Genomic DNA, 20,217 nt, shown 5'->3' with positions numbered 1-20,217 from the left:
TTGACAAGATGACAAAGCAGCGACCTGTTTTGTAGTTGAAATGTTTATTAAGGAATCCTCTTTTTTCTTGTTTTCTTTTCGTAAGAAGTCAATAGAAAAAGTGAACTACTACGTTGGCATATTGAAGACAAAAGACTTCACCTACTCGCTAGTCGCAACTTCCCGCGGTGGCATTGACACAAACCCAACCGACAATCAAATGAACAAACCAGACACACTATTGTTTTTGCTGCTCCACAAAAGAATATAAAAAAAACTTTCTTGACGCAAGAGTTCTTTGTTCAAAGGTGTGCTCTAATAAAATAGTTCAAATCTGTTTGATGGTGCCACAGTTTCTCCCGGACAAGACCACGTATGTGTGTGTGCGTGTGTGTGTTTGGGGGGGATGGTGGGGAATGTGGGCCGGGCGACTGCTGGTTTGTTGGAGGAGGAACGAGACCGGCCGGCAGGGGGCGCTGCAGTGTGAATGGCGGCGCTGATATGATGAAGGCGTTTGTGTGGCGGCAGGAAGACGAGCGAGCAAATGTTCAAGTCAGGCAGTGTGGCTGCGGCTCGCCAAACAACAACAACAAATAAATAAAACAATCGCATAACATCGCACTGACAGCAGGACAAAAAATATATATATATCAGCATCATCATCAAAATCAAGACTTTTTGGCAAACTGGTCATGTGAATGCATCCTGTCAATCCATCCGCTTTTTCATTGCGCTTCTCCTCACGCAGGGTCACTGGGGTCTAACCCGGACAACGTGTGACCAGAGGCGGGATACACCCTGGACTGGTCGCCAGACAAGCAAAAGAGGTCGCCAGACAAGGGGTTTGTCACCAGTTCAACGTCACAACACAACAGACTGGTTGCCCAACAAAGTCAGGGCACAAAACAAACAATGATTGGTCGCAAGTGAATGTCAGGACGCATGAACTGGTCCCCAGTCATGTCAATGTCAAGGCACATTAACAATGGACTGGCCACCAGTTCAATGTCACCACACTGACAAGCAATCGACTGGTCGCCTGTCAAAGCTGACAGACAAAATAATTGGTCGCCTGTCAATCAGACCACAAACAGAAGCGAGAGACGGGTTACCTGTCAAAGTCAGGACACATATAGACAAAGGGCAGGCTGGTCGCCATGCAAAGTCAGGACAAACAACAGACTCGTCATCAGTCGACGCAAGCATGTGTAAGGACAGAAAGACTGGTCGCAGGAAGAATGGAACGTTCACCAAGCAAACGTCAGGCCACGCAGACAAATGCTGGAGCGGTCGCAGGACACGTGTAGACAGACAAGGGACAAAAAGACGAGCAGGCGTCTAGACAACACAGCAAGTCCAACAGGTGTAAAGGCGAACCTCCCAAGCGGCAGACGAACAGGCGTCGGCGTACTGGCGTCCAATCGTCGTACGAAGCGCGTACCTATTTGATTCTATGGGGCTCGGTGTTAACACGTCTATGTACAAATGGCAAATACTGCTTACTGGCTGTACTTTGCTCTTAAATACTTTCTTCTTCTTCAAATACTTCCTGAACTGTTTTGGCAAAAGAAAGTTTAAGGCGGACAAACAAGAACAACAAACTAATCTCGTAAGCACTGGAGGTCTCGTAAAAACACTTCCGTCGTTACCGACAGAATTATCGACTGGCCGGCCACTGGGGGCGCTGTGGTGGTGGGTGAGTTTGGTTGAGGTGATGGGGAGGTGTGGGGGGGGGGGGTGCTAGTTGTCATCTGGTGAGGTCCGGACGGGCGAGGCTGCCAGGCTGCTTTTCACCCAGGACGGCGATGGTGGTGAGCAGGAGGCCGCGGCGGGGCCGGCGGTCGTCACGGTAACCTGGATGAGCCTGATGAGCGCTTTGAGTCGCTCCAGCGATGCCAGCGTGTCCTGCTGCCGTGCGGCAAGACGATCTCGCCGATCCAGGCAGCACTGAGGGGAGCACGGGCAGCACGTTAGCATGTTGCTACCAGATAGCGCCTTGCTACGTGTGCTACATGTTAGCTGATATGGGATTAGCATAGTTACACTTAGCATGTTGCTACGCAGCTAGCACGTTGCTACACAGTAAATGATATGGGGTTAGCATGGTTACTTTTAGCATGTTACACAGCTAGGGTTGGGTGCTAACGGGCGTGTGTTGCCTTTTGCTGCCTTTGTCCTGTCGCGTGAGACAGCCAAGTGGAAGAGTGCCCTGTTGTGTAGTTGCACAAGTGTTGTCATGAGGCTTTACCTGAAGTGTCTTGTTGAGCTGCTCGTCTTCCTCCTCCAGGTGAGCACATTCTTTCTTCAGCTCCACGTTCCGCCGCAGCAGACGCCGCTTCTCCTCTTGGCGCACTGTCACAAGAACAAGAAGAAGGCTTGTTATATTTAGAATCAGGACTGGAAATAGACACAAAGAAATCTGATTGAACGGTGGGTCGCCTTCAGAACATCCTGTCCAACTTGTGTTGGTACATTGAGGTGCCCTTTACAGTGTTTGATTTGGTTGCCTGCTTGCATGTGACTTGAAGCAATTTGTTATTGTATATACTGTACATTTTTGTTGCCTATTATTGCATTGCAAAATTAGCTGTGCTAACATATTTTCTACCGTGTTTTTCCACTATGTAGTTTTTTCTGCGTTTTGCGTGACCTATACAAAATATGTTTCATGTATAAATGGGAAAAAAAGACTAGGCAAGTGTAATAGTGTAACTAGTGTAACTAGGCAAATTTCATGTAATTTCAAGAAAAAATACTGCATCATTTTCAGAATATAAAATAACATAATAGTTATGTCCATATTTCAATTGTGCCTCCTTTACTGTAAAAGGAAATGCTGTTGGCTTTATATCCTACTCGCTTTTCCTTTTCTCAGCCTCTGTTCAAAATCTAAAAATAACCACCTTGTGTTGCCACTGTTACTGACAACTTCAATTGGGCTTTGCCTGAAAACAGTTACCATGCGTATTTTACACCAGAGTCCCAGTGTGGAGGCATGAGAGCCTCGCAAACCAATGAACGTCACTGCTGCATCGATCGCTCAGTTTACATCTCACAGCATTTTTTTTTTCTTGATGGGCTTTGCTTTAATATCATTGTTGACGGTTCTGACATGATGCAGACAAAACTTTCAGTAGGACTTAGAGATACTTTATTAGAGAACATTTATAATTGCAGTCTTATGCATGAAATGTGCATATAGCACTTTTTTCCAGACTTTGTGGTGCAACCTTAAGCCACACATGCTGGTATTTTCACCATGGTGATAGACAATAACAATAAAATAACAATAAATAAATAATCAATGTATTAGCAGGTAGCAACGCAACATGGCCGCCGGTGGCCTAATTTCTCACTATGTTGGCGGCTTTTTGGGTCCAGGTTAATTTAAGACATGGGTTCACTGAAAATCCAACCCACTGTTTTCGTGCTCTTTCTAAAACACCACTAAAATACCACTAGATGGGGCCAAATACCTATCTAATTGCAAAGAAATGTTTTGGAGCCATCTTGGTGCCAAGAAACTATGTTGAAGTGAGGGGAAAGGCTTCTATTAGACAGAAGGGATCTTGTGATAGCTCCTGAAGCTGAGGGAGGAGTGTTGGCGGTGGGATTTGATGGAGGTCGTGCTAATAATGAACAAAAGGTTTGTTCCAGCTGGGATAGGCTGTTAAGAAAATGGATGGATGGATGGAAGGTTTGTTTTGGCAGGCGCAGATTTGGACCCACCTGTCTTGTGCGTGACATAAGATTGCACAAAGTTGTGAGGCCACGACATGTTCTCCTTGTTCAGCACCTGCAAGGGCAAACACACACGCAAGATGATCACATCAGAAAGCTTCTGTTCATTTCAAATTCAATTTAAAAAGTGCCAAGCTAACCTTCTTGTGGCACTTGGAGCAGTACCAGGGTCCCCTGGGCGGCGTCTTGAGCGGCGGCTGGAGGCAGTCTGGGTGGAAGGCTCGCGGGCAGTTGTGACATGGCTGCAGCTCACCTTCCTGGTGGCACACGGCGCATCGCTCGTCCTGCTCCACCTCATCCTGCGCCCACACGCCACAAACATGATAAGATGCCAGAGCATGTATCCAACTTGTAACCTGGGAGCCCAGATCCGGCCAGCCAGGTCCATTTTTTGCGGCCCACTAAAACAGATGAAGTGTCTCTACCTTTTGACAAATGGGCTTTTGTTAGGGCGAAGTTTTCTTCACTTGTTATTAAGGCTATGCACAAATCGGTGGCGATTCGAGTGGAAAAGGATGCATTGAATCCACATTTTTTGTACTCAAATCAGAATGAAATCTTGTAATATTGTTGCATGTACTGTCCCTTTAAGAAAGCTCAATGTGTATGACGTAGCTATGTGGGAATGCACATGCGTCGTGTGGAGGCAAACGATTTTGTCAAGCTGTTAATACGGAAGTGGGTTCCTTCAGCCATAACTGGACACGTGTGTATGTGAGAATTTAGTTATCCAGCTAACTGGCTTTATCAACTTTTTCAGCAGTATGTTCTATATCAGTGGTGAGCAAACTTGGTCCTCGAGGGCCTGCAGTCCTGCAGGTTTTGGATGTTTCCCTTCAACACAGCTGGCATATGAACAGCTCGTCAGCAAACTTTGCATAAGCCCAATAAAGATCCTGTTGATTAGCATCAGCTTGTGTTGGAAGAGGGAAACCTCCAAAACCTGCAAGACTCGGCCCTCGAGGACAGAGTTTGCCCACCCCTGTTCTATATGAAGCCCTTTTTGGCACTGTATCAAACCTCTGTTGTTTGCCTCTCTCATTTGCATGTCAGCTGGCTGGAAAACAACACATCTCTTCTTCGAACCGCAAGTACACAGCCCTACTCCTGCGCGTTAAGGCGGGGCCATATGGCCATGAAAGAAAATTAACCATATTTTTTCACCAAAAGTCTAATTCCAATTAAGTTGTAGAAAAAGCAAATGACAGAAACATTATTCAAACCAAGTTTTACTTTGGGATTTTTTTTTCTCCTTACATCAAACATATTAAATAACATTTTTCACCTTCCACAAAAATATTGTTGCTTATTAAAAGCGCTTCCTCTTGGAAAATTGTCAAAACAATCGGTAATAAACGAACATGGCAAATGAATAAATGAATGACTGCTTTTGTGTAAGATGGAAATAAGCTTTTCTGACGGTGTTCTATTTCCTTCCTGTGAGCACTTTGTCATACACAAACACTGCGAAAACAATTCTGCTCATTACGCCTGTTCCTTAGCCTGAATCAAATACTTTTTTTTTTTAACAATAGTCTTGAAAAGGGTTGTGAGTGGCCCAGCCATGACAAAGACACGTCTGTATGACCACATGTGGAGCGGCAAGAGAGTGGTGGGCGGGCGAGCGGCGTGAGAGAGAGAAGCAGCGTCATGTCACGTGACCTACCTTCCAGCAGAACTCCTCAGAGTCTAGCATGTGGATGGAAGCAGAGCACACGTTAGGCACAGCACACACAAGCGCATGTTAAAAGGTAGCACAGGCATGTTCAAAGCCGTGCGCAGGCAGGCAGTAGCGTTAGCTGCACAAAGCTCATGAAACACACTGAGGGAATTATTTTTAGGAGGTCAATGCTGAAGAGTACCAAATGTTTTTTTAAATGATTTTTGGGCCACTTTTTTGTCTGTCTAAAACTTCCATATTTATCATTTCATTCAAACCATGCTCATAATAAAGATATATATATATATTTTTTAAACACAGCTATGTTTTTTGGGACATTCTCCTCGCTACTACTTTTCCCACAACTCTATATTTTCCATGGAAAAGTCCAATTGGAAAGAATGAAAACATTTCATTGCATTGATTTCCACAGTTGTCATCATGAGAGCTTTGATTGAGTATTTGTGACTTCTCCAATTGTTCACATTTTGCTCCATTCTACAGCAACTCTTCAGCATTCACACATTACTACATTCTCTGTTTATGATTATTGTGACGATTACCACCTTTCCACATGCATGTGACACGTTAGCTTTGCACGGCGCTAGTGTTACCTCGTGCCGACAGGAAGAGCGAGCTGTTCAGGTAATGCGACGCCAGACGTTTGCGCTGTGGACAAACAGAAGCCACACATGAGTCCTGTCTCATTTAGATGATGTCATCACTACCAAAATAATCACAAGAGGTGGGCAATTTACAAAATGTTGCTGGTCTGTCAATTGTCGCGGCTTGGGCACCTGTCCGTCATCGTCCGTCATTTTTTTCCAAGCCGAACCAAACTGTACTCGTCAGTCCGTCAACGTTATTTTAACCGCGTTTTTGTCAGCCAGTCCATCGTCGTCAGTCTGTCACTGTCATCCAACATTACCAGATACATTTGTTCTGTGTCTTATATCAGGCGAGTGGCCACACTCCTATGGAAACCCATTCCCACCAGTTCTTGTTGTTCAGCTCTTGTTGGTAGTGTGCCAGTCTAAATGTTTGAATTGGCACCAGGCATTTGCCAGGCATGCATTTCTTCCCCTCCCTCTATTATTTTATTCCCCCCCCCGCCCCCTTTCTTTCTTATTTCATTTTGCATCTATATAATTCACACCTGTTCGTATTTGTCGTAGCACCATGAGGAATGAAATCTCAATCCCCTGGTGTGTTTTGCGCTTCACCCACAAAATGGCAGAGGAGCATGTAGGGGGGAAACGAGTCTGGCTGAGAAGGTATCGTCGGTACTGACCCGGTTTGTGACGATTACACTGATGGATGAAAATCCACTTTCGTCAGTGCTCAGTTTTTTTTTAAGTTTTCCGTCATCTGTCAGCAAACGGGATGCCCAGCAGTACTGATGAAATGCCCACCTCTGATAATCCCAAACTAAAAAGTACCTCTGGTTCAAAGAGATTGCTGTAGGCGGGGTTAGCTGTGCTTCGCCTTTTCCTCTCCTGCCTCTTCAACTGGATTTCTACAAAAACACAAAGCAAAATGTCAACAAATACACGTCACACAAACCCGTACTACGCAGACACACACTGGTCTAACATAAGTAATGGCCTGGGATATGTGTGTGTATGTGTGGAGGTCGGGGTCACCTTCCAGGTGCTCGTTGGTGACAAGTCCCAGCGCGACCATGAAGGAAATTTTCTGCGAGAAAGAGGAAAGAGCGTCAGTGATGTTATCATAGGAATCCCAAGCACTTCCTGTCAAAAGAGAGCACCCCCCCCCCCCCCCCACACACACACACACACCTCTGGGTCCTCATCATTGTTCTTATGGGAGGGGGAGCAGGAGGGAGTGGACGCAGGCTCTTGTGATGGGAGGGGGAGCGACCCCCCTTCGTTGCTGCTGGGCGCCTGAGGTTGGATGATGATTACCTGAAACACGCGCACATGTTCAGTCATGCTAATAGAGTGAGTGACTGTGTGGCTGCATGAGTGAGTGTGTATGAGTGGGCATCATAATACCTTTACTTAACCAGATAAAAACGTATTGAGACCACAAACTCTTTAACAAGGGCTACCTGGCCAAGAGGTCAACAAAGTAAGAGTGTGGGTGGAAGGAAGTAATCGTGAGTGAGTGAGTGTTTGTACATAGTGTGTGCTTTTGATTGTTTGAACATTTCCCTGTATGAAAGAGTGGCTATGAGTTTGAGAAAGTGCGTGAGTGAGTCTAAATGTGTGTCATACTAATAGCATCATGCTAAAAGGATAACAAGCCGTTAGAGGGCATGAGAGTTTGAGGGCGCGTGTGAACGTGTGTGCAGTTTAACGACACCAGAGTGTGCGTCTGACCTTGACAGCCTCGCTGACGGCAGCCACTCCGTTGGCATTGGCCGGCGAGGTGGCGATGATGGCGTAGGCCACCCCAGCTCCCGCCCCAACCCCACCAGAGGCGTGTTGGGCGGGGCCGCTCGAGTCGAGGGCCGGGGTGGTCCCGGCGAGCGCGAGGGCCGGGGGGGTGGCGCTGTCGTAAGGCTGCCGGCGAGGGCCGAGGGTGCAGTTGGGGGTGGGCAGGGTGGATCCGGGTCCCGGGTGGGTGAGCACGGAGGTGATGCGCGATCGTGGAGGCTGGGGGGGCTCCTGGCACGGGCTGCGGGGAAGGCTTTCGGGAATCAGCGTCTTTGGCCTAACCTGAACACACGCAAATTCACAGAGAGCTCAACAATACATGTACCCTGCTCTGTACGTGTGCGTATCATCACTGACGGAAACTGCCGATTGATGGAAGTGCCCACCTCTGGTCAATGTGTTCCTGTACAGTTCCCTCCAAGAGTATTGGAATGGGAAGGTCAGTTCTTTTCTTTTTGTCATATGCTGAAGACAATTGGTTTTTTGGATCAAAAGCTGAATAATCGATAATAGTTGAGAATTGCAGTTTTTACTTTATTTGAAAGGCTTTCCCAGGCCTTCACTGTTTTCCCCTCCAGTCCCCTTCAGTCTCTCTCCATGAGGCGGTGAATGATTGGCCAGTATAACACCTTCAACCTTTTTCCCCCTGATGAAGTCCTTGTTTGTGTTGCCCATGTGTTTTGGCTTGCTGGCTTGATGCAGGTAATAAATGTTAAGACTTTCGCAACCAAATGTTCAATATTATTCACTTTAAGTTAATTTAATAATTGTCAAAGAGGGGACTATGTATTTGAGTGTGTGTGTGTGTTTGTGTCCTAAGTAGCTTTGTTGACATGTCATTGAGTGAGTGTGGGCAAGTACCTGAGGTAGCACGCTGGCGGCCTGACCAGCCAGTCGATGCAGTGAGCTGACTTGAGGCACCTTGATGGGAACCGAGCTGAGCGAGCCCAACACCTGCCAGACACAAAATCAAAATCATGATGTCATCCGCACACACATTATGACATCACACCACACATGGGTGCCAGCAGGAGATCAGTGGCGTCTCTCACACATACATGCGCGCACACGCACACACACACGCACACGCACACACGCACACACACACACACACACACACACACACACACACACACACACACACACACACACACACTGTTCAAAATCGCACTTGAAAGCACGCACGCACACACTCATGCACAGTAGTATATTGTGCATGAATTACTGTTGTCGAGTTACACCTGCTACCGTGTCCTGACTTTCTGCAACAAAGAAGCTGCGCTGTGACACTCAGCAAACAAACGAGGTAACTTTTCCAATCTATTCCCTGCCCCTCCCCCCCTTCTTCTTCTGTGGTTCTGCTGTGTTGTACTGCAGAGCCACTAGCCAGGAGGGGGAGGGGGACGGGGGGGCTAGGCCAGTTCCCATGACAACCACAGTGATAGAAATTCTTGCAGTATGAGAGCTTTTATTTTCCAAATTGCGCCTATTTTCTCCCAAGTCGAGCACCTTGGGGTGGGGTGAGGGGGGTACCAACTGCGTCCTCCACTCACTTCCTGTTTATGTTTCTTTCCCCCAAAGTCATTATTATGTGTTTGTAACACTATGCCTGCTGCTCCTGCAGAGGTCGCTGCACCTCCTTTGCACAAATGACCGAAACAATAAGGTCAGCGTGTGTGCGTCAAGTAGCACAAGAAAAAGGTGAAAAAGACGACGCAGCGGCAGCTGTTTTTGTTCCTCCACTTGGCTGTGCTGACCCCCGACCAGCAGGACTGAGCAGTTTCCATGGCAACAGTGCTCCTCAGCACTCATTCAATCATTCTCTCATCCGTTCACTCAATCAATCTTGCGCTCGCTGGCTGGCTCGCACAGTGGGAAAAGCTGGAAAAACTTGCGGGCAAGGTGGAAAATGCAAACGCTTCTCCGTGTGAATCCACATGGGAACGTCTTACGTTTTGTTCCAAGTGACATGTTGAATGGCACTTTCTGTTACATACGTTAGCTGTTTTGCTGCGTGTGTTTAACCTGTTGTGTGTTAAGTTAACTTACAAGTAATATTTTGGGTATTAGATCTTGCATGTTTAATGCGGTGTTACATGTCTGTTATATGTTACGCGTTATACATTGCACGTGTTAAAAGTTAAATTTTATGTATTAGTTGTTGTAAATATGTTACATGTTGCGTTACAAGTTGTATGTCACATTGTCGTCTTCGATGCGAGAATGCAAGCAACACACGCCGGGAGTTGGATGACATGATTACCTGCGTCGGAGTAAGCTCCAGGGCCCTCCTGGTGCCCAGCGGGTGACCTCCGACCCCAAGCGCCACCCTGCCGCCCGTCTGCAGGTTGACGGGCGCAGTCTGTGGCGGCTCCAAAACAGTCGCCTTCTGCCCGTTGAGGTGTGCCGTCATCACGACGGGAGCCTTGGCAGGCAACACAGAGATGGCGATGGCCTGGCTGGGGGGCTTGATGAGGGACAGCGGCTTGCTTGCGCCCACCGGGCAACTCCGCACTGCCAACTTCTAGACACACACAAAATCACAAATACTTTTTAAAGTGACACTTGCACCGGGGAGTGATGAAGTGCTGTGATGTAAAGGCCACATGATTGCCACACATTCTAGAACACACACACAATTTAACAAGGCCCCATTTCACAGCGAGTTAAGTTGCTGATGAAGCGACAATGCGCGTGCAAACATTTGAAGCGAACCGTCTCAAGCGTTTTCAAAAGTCGTCCCACTCACTAGTGTGGATGCGAGCGTGTGAGGGCCAAGTCGCACAGCGGCAAGCAAGATGACTGACAGAAAAAAAAAGGAAGCAGCGCAAGTGAATGTTGATGACGTATGCAAACAAAATGTGTATGTAAATTAACATTTATCATGTCCGGGAAAGAATATCAGGTCCATTTTGCTAAGTTTCGTAAGACAATAGAGAAATAATGGTGACAAGCCTACTTGCATACGACACACAAAACATTACACAAAGACAAAAACACGCACACAACCACACGATTTAGCGTTAACAAAAGTCCCCATGGCAGACACCCACCCCCGCTTAATTGATACGAGCATCGCCATGACAACAAGACAATGCGACTGCCAAGTTTCCAACTTAAATGCCACGTGGCCCAAACAAGCCAAGTGACAAGTGTTAGCATGTTGCTAACCTGCTAAAAGTCAGGAGAGGCCTCCTCCTCAACTCACCTCACTTGGATATTTATTTATTCAGAAAAAATCAAGGGGAGAATTTTGTGATTACTGTAGTGGGACAAGCTGTCACCTAGTGAATTTAAAACAATTGTGATTTGTTTTTTGTTTTTAATTCGCACAAAGCGACTTAAACGATAAAATTAATTGAGCACCAAGGCCGAGCAACCCTTCTGACAATGACATCAGGCAGACTCAAAGATTTAGGTTGATGAGGTTAGGAGGCCAATGCCCTTCATCACCTCAGGACCGGAGACAATCTTCTTCTTTTCTCTTTCCACACTCAAAAGGGTCTCTTTAGAAAGTCACATTTCCTCTACTTTATGCCACCTTTCCTTAAGCTTTGTTGGATTACGTAATCGTGTCAATGAGAAATGAAAAGTTGCTTCCTTCCAAACATAGGAAAGGACCGCACACGAATTGGACTTCACTTTTCCTAACTGATGTCATCGTCTCTCACTTGCTGACTGTACTTGCAAAATATCAATAAAATGGGGACAGATAGTAGGATCTATGACTTTTTCCATTAATTTGGGAATTGCATATTCTCTGATAAATAATTATATTTCCACACATTCCCTTTTGTGACTATCCAGTTGTGACAACTGAGTTGTATTATTATTTTTATTAAATTAGTGTTTTTTTTTAACATTATTCTTAAAGTCTTGAGCGTTAAACTCAAGCGTCTTTGTGTAATCTGTCAATGACGTCAGTACACTGTTGCTTTAAATCTTGCTGCCATAAAGAATTGTGGGCGATAGCCTTTCGTAAAGGTTGGCAAAGTAACCTTTGCTAAGGGTGGCATATGGCAGCTTTCTTAATCATTTGTAGAATTTGAATGCTCCTATCCGGCAAGTACTTCCGTGTCATCTTGCTTGGATAGGGTAGGAAAGGAAGGAAATTTTCTAGGCAAAAAGAAAAAAAAATCCAAAGAGGCCCAAAGTCAACATTTGAACACTTTGTCTTTGGGCGGTTGTGCGGGGGGCACAAATGGGAGTGAGGGGGGTAATGATGAGGAGGGGGGAACCGAAGGCCAGCAGATGGACTTCCACAAACAATAGAGGCCGACAGATGTAGCCACAATATACACACAGACACACACACAAGCACACACACGCGGCCATGTCTATGTATTTATGTATTTGTGTGTGTGCATGTCTGTCTGTGCATGCCTGTGTGCCTATAAGACTGCAACAACTGACGTAGCCCAAGAGAAGCGTTGATATCATATCACGCGAGTCCTTGCCAATTGCAGTTTTTCATCATCTACATCATGGGCTTGTTGACAGACGTGAGAAGTTCGTGTGGCCCCGGGGACAAAAGATCGGTCCCCACCCAAGCTCCCTCCCCCTTCTTTTACTACTACTGCTACTACTAGTGAGTGAAGAGGAGGAGGATGAAGGGGATGGGGGCTGCCTCTGTGATGACGCTGAGGATGAAGATCCCGCCTCCGAGCGGTGGCGGGCGTTGCCGTTCCAGAAGTTGCCACAGCAACCACGGCAGATGCCACAAAGTTCAGCAGGTCACCACGGCAGGTGGCGCAAAAAACTTTTCATCTAATCGTTCCGTTTCCAATCCATTTTTTTTAAAAAGCTTCTGTAATTGCTGAAATGACAGACACAGTGCCATCCAGCTTTTTTCCCTCCATTCTTGAGTAATCAGCAGAATGACATGGCTTGGTTTCACCCAATGACAGCAGTTTCTGACTAAAAGCTTAGTAATGGATTTTTTTGTGAGAAGAATCATGTCAGGCCAGACAGGGACTTTGATGCAAATATGTTTAGAATTCAAAGAGCCTCCGTGAGGTGACAGGAGTGGAGAAGAACCTGTGCTTGTGTAACCTTAGTTCGTAGTTGGAGTTGGTAGGACAATCGGTTAAGAAAATAGATGGATAGATAGTTTTCAAGTCTTTTTTGTTTGTTGCCACTGTGGGCACCGAAAGTGATCCAGTCCCCTCTTTTTCCATTTTTGGCACATTTTGGGGGATGCTTCCCAAACCCCATCAGTGTTGACAGCTTGACCATTTGGTGGCTTTTTGGATAAGCTTTATCCTCACTTGAGTCTTTCTTCAAAAAGCAACTGTGGTTGGTGAGGAAGCGGAATCATTTTAACTTGGTTTGGTTTGATGAGAACGGAGCTCGCCAGCAGGTGATCAATTTGTTTTGTTTTTTCACACCCAAATCCGACTCATTTGTTTTCGAGTCCTCAGCAATACATTAAAAAGAATAAAGAAAAAAAGTACCTGGAAATTGTCTTAATTATCTTAATTCTTTCAAAATTTAAATTTAAGTATCTCAACGTGATAACTTTATAAATGACTAAGTCAGCAGTGGTTCAAATCAAATTTTGAAATGATGAAAATTTATATATCTTATTTTTTTCCAATACAGATCAGCTTAAAATCATGTGGTCGGCCCCAATTTCTGATCCCATGATCAGATCAGGAAAACTCTATAAAAAAATTTGCCGTGCAATATTATGGAGTGTGCCATCTTGCCTCATTCAAATACACATTACAATTTGTTTTGTTTTGTTGGGGAGAGCTGAGATGGATCCATGGCATTTATATTCATTAACCGGGTAACAATTTGACAAAGTGTTTTGAGTTACGAGTGTGGTCACAAAAGGAATCAAACTCATATTTTAAGGTACCACTGTCCTTCTTTCAAAGCTGGTTTAGGATCAGATGAAATCAAGCAGGTAGGGACAACATCCTAAATTGGATTTTTGTGAAAAAACAAATGACGAGTGGGAGGCGCTTGCCTACCTGCCCGTTGGGAAGTTCATTCAGGCCTTTGCACAGCGTTGGATTCTGCAACACAAACACAAACCTTCATTAGCATCAACATGCTAACATTCCAACATTTAAGTGATACGATGGTGACCATGAACCACGTGACCATCTTACAACCATCAGGAAAGTAGACCAATAACTGCACGGAGTGCACGCACTTACTCACTCACATACACACATGCATGCACAGTGACAATCCCAAGCACGTCTTCTCGTCACCACCCATAACGGAAGAATCACTGTAAGAATGAAGTCTTGTTTCTATGGCAACCATGGCTTGCAATCTTGTCAAAAGTGCCACATTGTGTCACTTTTCACCTTTGACCTTGATGAGCCTGCAACACGACCAGCACCTGGCCAGCCAAAACAGAAGCGGCGGGCCGTTGCCGTGGAGACGGGCCCCGTCTTTACAGACATTCACGTCAGTCCCCAACTTGGACGCTAAAAGCGAGTCGTTTGCTTTCATCATACGCACACGCACGTGCACGCAGAAGACGTCATCTTTCATTTAGCCAATCGTGATGGTCCTTCACTTGAAGGTTGGTTCAAGGTCGCACTCTCCTCACATTTGTCATTGGGTTCCAAGCAAGCAGATGCATGCCATTTTCTGCACTGTCAATTGGAAATAAAGGGAAGACATTTGAAAGAGATTCAGATGTATTGATTTATAAGAAATAAAAAAAAAACAGATGAATCCATTCTAAAAATAACTAAGATTACAAGTTACAATTACAACTTAGAAGTGTAATTTGTTTTTTGGGCAAGTTGCTAACTCAATTTACACATGCATGAAGTTAAAGGGCAAAAATATGTTCCAACCCTCAAAAACACCGCAAAACTTTTGGAAGTTTTTTTTTTTTTTATTTGAATGAGGAAAGATAACGCTCCATTTATATTGATATGCTTTTCCTGACTGTTGGGAATTGGCCACCATGAAGGGTGTGGTCTGGCGAGCGACATGGTTATGGGCGTGGCCTGGTAAGCCGCATCCTGTCACGACCTTTCAACAAACAGTTGAAAGTGAATTAGTGACTTCAGCTATTCAACTTCTAATGCTAACGTACGCCAACGTGAGGCCTTGTTACTTAGTCAATTGTGCGGCAGACTGGATGCGCTAATGTGGCCCATGTGTACTCTTTGACACAACCCGTGTTAGCAAGGTGCTTGGCTATATATTGGACGTGTTCCTGCCTTGAGCCACAGCAACTTTTTAAAAAGCCTTACAGCTTTGTCATGTTGGTTGACTTGCCATGCTTGGCTGTCGGCCATGTAAGCAGAAAAGTTCCATATGACACTTCGCACGTCATGCTTCTCAACGAGGAGTAGACGGCCAGCTGGCGCTTCAGTGCTTGAAGTCATCTTCCTGCATTTTCTCGCACACACGCAGAAAGAGGTGTGTCACTTAAGGCGTTTTCCAAATATCGGTAGACTGGCGGCCATGTGTGAATGTGTACCTGCCTTTAAAACAGAGTTGGCAAGCTGTCATGTTTAATTTTTTTAAATACCGGTGCTAAAAAAATAATAATACTGAGCCATTTTTGACGCTGAAACAGCGAGGTATACCGGTATACCGTATAATACTGCAAGTGTTGCTTATGCATCATGTGACTCCCTGGCTTGGTATAATTGGTCAAATAGAGTCAAAGTAACATCACAATCCTCATTCGGTTTGATTGGTGAAACTTGAGTCATGTGAAACAAACCTCTCTGACAAAGTAGCAAGACTAAAAGTATCGTCCCTTCTTAACAAAATCACTCAAGCAAACGGCAAAAGTATGTTGCAGTAAATCGACCCTGACAAGTACATACATCACGAAAAATAACTTCAGTAAAATGTAAGAGTAAATGGAGCGCATCACTATCCCACCTCTGAGCAACACTTGATGACAAGAGAATTTTTAGAGGCTTCCAAATTTGATAAGGAAAAAAACGGCATCATCACAACAACCAGGCAATATCATCGCAAAGGTGGCTTGGCTACCGTCACTTTTTGCACACCGAAGTCAACAGACGTGAAACGTATCACGTGAGCAGCGAGCTAAGCTTGCATGAGGTGCATATGACGTCGTTACTTTTTTACTTCCCACCCCAAAAGCATCTCTACGCTCCCTAGAGTACAAGCAGAAGGCGTGACCATGGTTACATATCAATGACTAATTGTGTGGACGTGTTGACATACATTATTATTATACTGGCGGCCAGGATGCACCTCTTCTATAAATACATCAATCAGATGCATCGTTTAATACATACAAACCTAGGTATGTATATACAAACCCAATTCCCAAAAAGTTGAGACAATATACAAATTGTGAATAACAACTGAATGCAACTATGTGGAAGTGCCAATTTTTTATATTTTATTCAGAATAGAACATAGAGAACAGGTCAAAAGTTTAAACTGATAAAATGTATCATTTTAAAGGAAAACTATGTTGATTTGAAATTCCAACGGCGGCTGGCACGGTGGATTGTGTTCACCCACAATGTTTTCTGGAAGTATTGCTGAGCCCTTTCCGTGATTTCCCTTACGGTAAGCATTCCCGTTTGCGGTGCAGTGCCGTTAAAGGGCCCGAAGATCATGAGCATCCAGTATGATTTTTCGGCCTTGAACTTACACACAGAGATTGTTCCAGGTTCTCTCAATCTTTGGATGATGTTATGCACTGTAGATGATGATTACTTCAACCTTTTTGCAGTTTTTCGCTGGTAAACACCTTTCTGATATTTCTCCACAATCTTTCTGCGCAACATTGGAGGAATTGGTGATTCCCTACCCATCGTCGCTTCTGAGAGACACCGCCACTCCGAGAAGCTCTTTTTATACTCCAATCAAGTAGCCAATGGACCTCATTAGTGGTAACTGGCCTTCCAGCTGTTTTTTTTTTATAAGTGCAATTGACTTTTCCAGCCTCTTATTGCTACCTGTCCCAACATTTTTTTAAATTTGTTGGCACCATGAAATTTACAATCAACATACTTTTCCCTTAAAATTATACATTTTCTCAGTTTAAACTTTTGACCTGTCATCCATGTTCTATTCTGAAATTTTTTTTGAAATTCGGCACTTTCACATAATTGCATTCAGTTTTTATTCACAATTTGCATAGTGTCTCAACTTTTGGGGAATTGGATTTGTACAGAATTGTTTATAGGCATTACCTATGCACACACTAATGTGTATGTAGAGACAGAGAGAGAACTTTAATAAAACTAGTAATGTTCTATTGTTCATGATGCAATTCAATATTTACATGCATTCCTGAAGTTTTAGCGCCTGAATGTAACACTTCTCAAATTTGTTCAAAAATGCTAATAAGCTAATTGACTTTATCATTTTTTTTATTCAGTTCTCTTCAGTTTACTTTTTATTATATTCATCTAAAAAAGTACAAGGTAGATTCCAATGAAATTAAACATGCCCTGGTCACTCTCTCACACCAATTTCTTAAGTAAATAAAAATAATGCAAACGCAAATAGCCCTAAAACATATACCCAAGCAACATATAATATATATACACATTATGTTAAGTTAAAAAGTAAGGCCTGCTAATTAACACCCTAATTGTTTGAAGATAACAATAATGATCTAACTTTGCATGCACCTGCCCCGATGGCAAGTACCTACAGATTCCATTAAATTAAAGAAGAAGAAAAAACAGACATACATTTAACATTTAATGAGCTTTTAAAAAATATTTATTGAGCTTGACTCTTGTTTTGATCTAAATTCAGGTTGTTTGGTAACTTTACAACTTTCACTTTGGTAGGAAATCTTGTGTATCCTCAAAGATGTTTGTACGTTTCGAAATATGGTTGCTGTTTTTTTCACTTTCCTGTTTATAAGAAAAAAATGTGGACCCTTACTGAATATGAATAAGTCTGCATTAAAGCACTTGAAGATGCTTCATGCTTAAAAAAAAAAAAGTATTTAACGACTAACGCCCTTACACATTACTTAAGGACACTATATAACATAAATCATTCAAGATATGCCATTTATTTGAATGTTACGCATCTCAAATTTGTTCTAAAAAGGTTAACTGCGTTTGGAATGCCTTCTTCCTGTTGAATAAGACAAAATGTGGACAGCTCAGAAATGGAACACATTGAAACGCTTCATTATGCTGGATGCTGTCTTCAAGGATTTTGGTCATCTTTTATAATACATCAGTTATTTACACAACATAAGTCCGAAGTGTGACGGTCTGATGCAGAAAGGCAAACGTCCAGTCGCATAAAGATGTCGAAGATGCCTTGTAGGAAAATGTGTTTGCAAGTGCGCGAAGCAAAGGTGACATTTCTGTTGCTAAAGCAGAAGACGTGTTGAAAAAAAAGAAAAGAAAACGGAAAGAAAATAAGCCAGCATTTCTGTGCAGTGCTGAGTGGGCTTTCTGTGGTTGCAACCCCTCCCCCTTCCTGCCCCCCCAACCCAAAACAGCATCAAAGCAATCAAAATGGTAATGTTCGCCATGAATGGGGCCCATCCCCCCTCCCTCCAACCTCCTCCTAAGCAAAACTCTGCAGACTTTTTGCTCCATGTGGGGGGTGGGGGGGAGCAAAGCACCCCTTCTGTCGCAAAATGGATGCTTCCACTATGAAAGTGAGGAGGGAGAGAAAAGGGAGCGAGAGAACTAAAAAAAAAAAAAAAAGCACGTCTCCTCCTTCAACTTGAACGAGTGCTTGGAGAAACAACATTCCACAGCAAAAGTGGGTCGATTCAAGTCAGGCAGCTCGAGTAACACAATATCGACCCTCTTTTTTTCCTCCTCATTTTCAAGTCCAGCTCCACATAAACACATAAAACATACAACTTGTGTGCACCGCTCTTGGCACGGCGCCCTCCGGAGGGGCGGTGCAGGCGAAGCCGGCGGCGGGGCGGTGCTGCGGGGGAGCTGGCCGCGGTGCTGAACCCAGCCACCGCTGGGATTCCATCCCTCGCTCCTGCACCTGCCGACAGCCAGCACAGACAGCCGTTCCCCGCGGAGACGACAAGAAGAACAAGGCCATCGGGCCGCCATCAACAGTAAAAAGAGTGAACCGAGTGAAAGCGTCGTCATGCGCCAATCACAGGGCGACGCTGGCGTCACGTGACCCAGAAGCAACCATACCAGCGGACTAAGTGCAAACTCGCATCAAAATGGGGGACGAAAAAGACGTCAAAAGGCCAAGTGGCTGGGCCGCCGTTAACGTCCATGAAAGTCCCCCGAAGAGAGTTTGGGAGTTAGCCGAGCGGCTAGTCAGTTAGCTTGCTGCTCGGACGCCACAAACGCATCGACGAGCTCAAAATGGACGCTAATAATTGTCAGCAAGTTTAAGAGCACAAACCACACAAAACAAGAGCTGACAGGAAAACCACAACAAACTTGACGTGACTACACACAAACATTATAAGCTTTTTGCAGCAAAGTCATGTGGCGCTAGCACGAGCCCAGGTTTGTGAACAAATAAAGTTTGTTTCACACACACACACATACACACACACACGTCTAATCGCCGGCCTGTTGGATGTTTCGGGGCAGTGGGAGAGAAAAGAAAACGGCGTCTTCAGCTCCGGGCTGTGCTTGTGCATGTTGACACAAGTAGTTGCGAGAAAGTGCCTCAAGTTGTTGTTGTGTGCGAGGGGAACAAAGCGGCCATGGATGTTTCTTGTCCCTCATAAATATTCAGCTCGCGTCCGAGCACAGCGCCGCATTAGCTGGGCTTCTTCTTTTTGCTCGTCGACCGCAAACAAACTACGGGCAAGCGAGACAGACGAGGCCGAACGGCAGCAAGTGTTGCCCGAAGTGAACGAGAGGCCGACATTGCTTTTCACCTCCTTCACGTCCTCCACGAGAATGAAGAACACCAACACGGCGGCGGAGCTGCTTACCTGATGACATTGGATTTCCACTTTGAGCGCCTCTTGTAGGCCTTGTACTTCCATATTCCGTCCACAAAAGCACTTTGCTCACAGTTTCGACGCGAGCGACGCCAACTTTGGGGCCAATTTGGGCTTTTTTCGAGCGACAATAACAAGCCAAAGAAGAACTAGTCGGCTCGGAGAGCAAGTTGTCGCTTCTTCTTTTGCAGCCCGGGACTCATCACCGACTTTCCGCCGGTCTCTAAAAGTGCTCGGAAGCCGCCACAAAGGCGTCGAGCACCGGATGGCTGCTCTCCGGGGTATGGGCGAGTGACCCAGGCTCCGACAGGGGGGCTGCCGCGCTGCCTTTCCACTAATTTAAGTTGAAAAGCGGGGACTAGATTGTGTCCGAGTCCGCGGCTTGATTTCACTTTGCCTGGGGAAAAGTTGTGCTTCGGCTGTCAATGGTGAGTCTCCAGTACCCGGATGGAACACACGGGAGCGGCCCCGCCCCTACCCGCGAACTGCGCGTGCGCATTCGGCCCCTAAGGCACAAATGGCTGGTTTTCAAATGGCCAACAACAAATCAC

At 45.1% G+C, this 20,217-nt stretch overlaps 1 protein-coding gene across 1 annotated transcript; it reads right to left on the bottom strand.

The window, feature by feature from the left end:
• Positions 1–25: 25 nt before the first annotated feature.
• phf21b (PHD finger protein 21B) lies at positions 26–20,091 on the bottom strand. The gene is made up of 14 exons (XM_077543675.1): positions 19,658–20,091; positions 13,758–13,802; positions 10,043–10,303; positions 8,641–8,733; positions 7,723–8,061; positions 7,180–7,305; positions 7,024–7,075; positions 6,820–6,896; positions 5,995–6,049; positions 5,387–5,409; positions 3,861–4,019; positions 3,709–3,775; positions 2,228–2,331; positions 26–1,926 (listed from the first exon to the last, which is right to left on the bottom strand). The coding sequence occupies exons 1-14, from the start codon at positions 19,709–19,711 to the stop codon at positions 1,720–1,722; spliced, it is 1,662 nt and encodes a 553-aa protein (XP_077399801.1). The 5' UTR covers positions 19,712–20,091; the 3' UTR covers positions 26–1,719.
• Positions 20,092–20,217: the final 126 nt, after the last annotated feature.

This window comes from Vanacampus margaritifer, chromosome 15 (genome assembly GCF_051991255.1).
Source record: "Vanacampus margaritifer isolate UIUO_Vmar chromosome 15, RoL_Vmar_1.0, whole genome shotgun sequence".
NCBI classification, from domain to species: Eukaryota; Metazoa; Chordata; class Actinopteri; order Syngnathiformes; family Syngnathidae; genus Vanacampus; species Vanacampus margaritifer.
The sequence above is the reverse complement of the archived record's forward strand: the minus strand, read 5'-3'. Positions and strand labels throughout refer to the sequence as shown.

Coding starts and splice junctions, on each gene's coding strand:
- phf21b (XM_077543675.1), bottom strand. CDS start 19,711: ATGGAAGTACAAGGCCTACAAGAGGCGCTCAAAGTGGAAATCCAATGT. Junction 10,304..13,757: donor ATGAACTTCCCAACGGGCAG/GTAGGCAAGCGC, acceptor GTGTGTGTCTAG/AAGTTGGCAGTGCGGAGTTG. Junction 7,076..7,179: donor ACAATGATGAGGACCCAGAG/GTGTGTGTGTGT, acceptor TCTTTCTCGCAG/AAAATTTCCTTCATGGTCGC.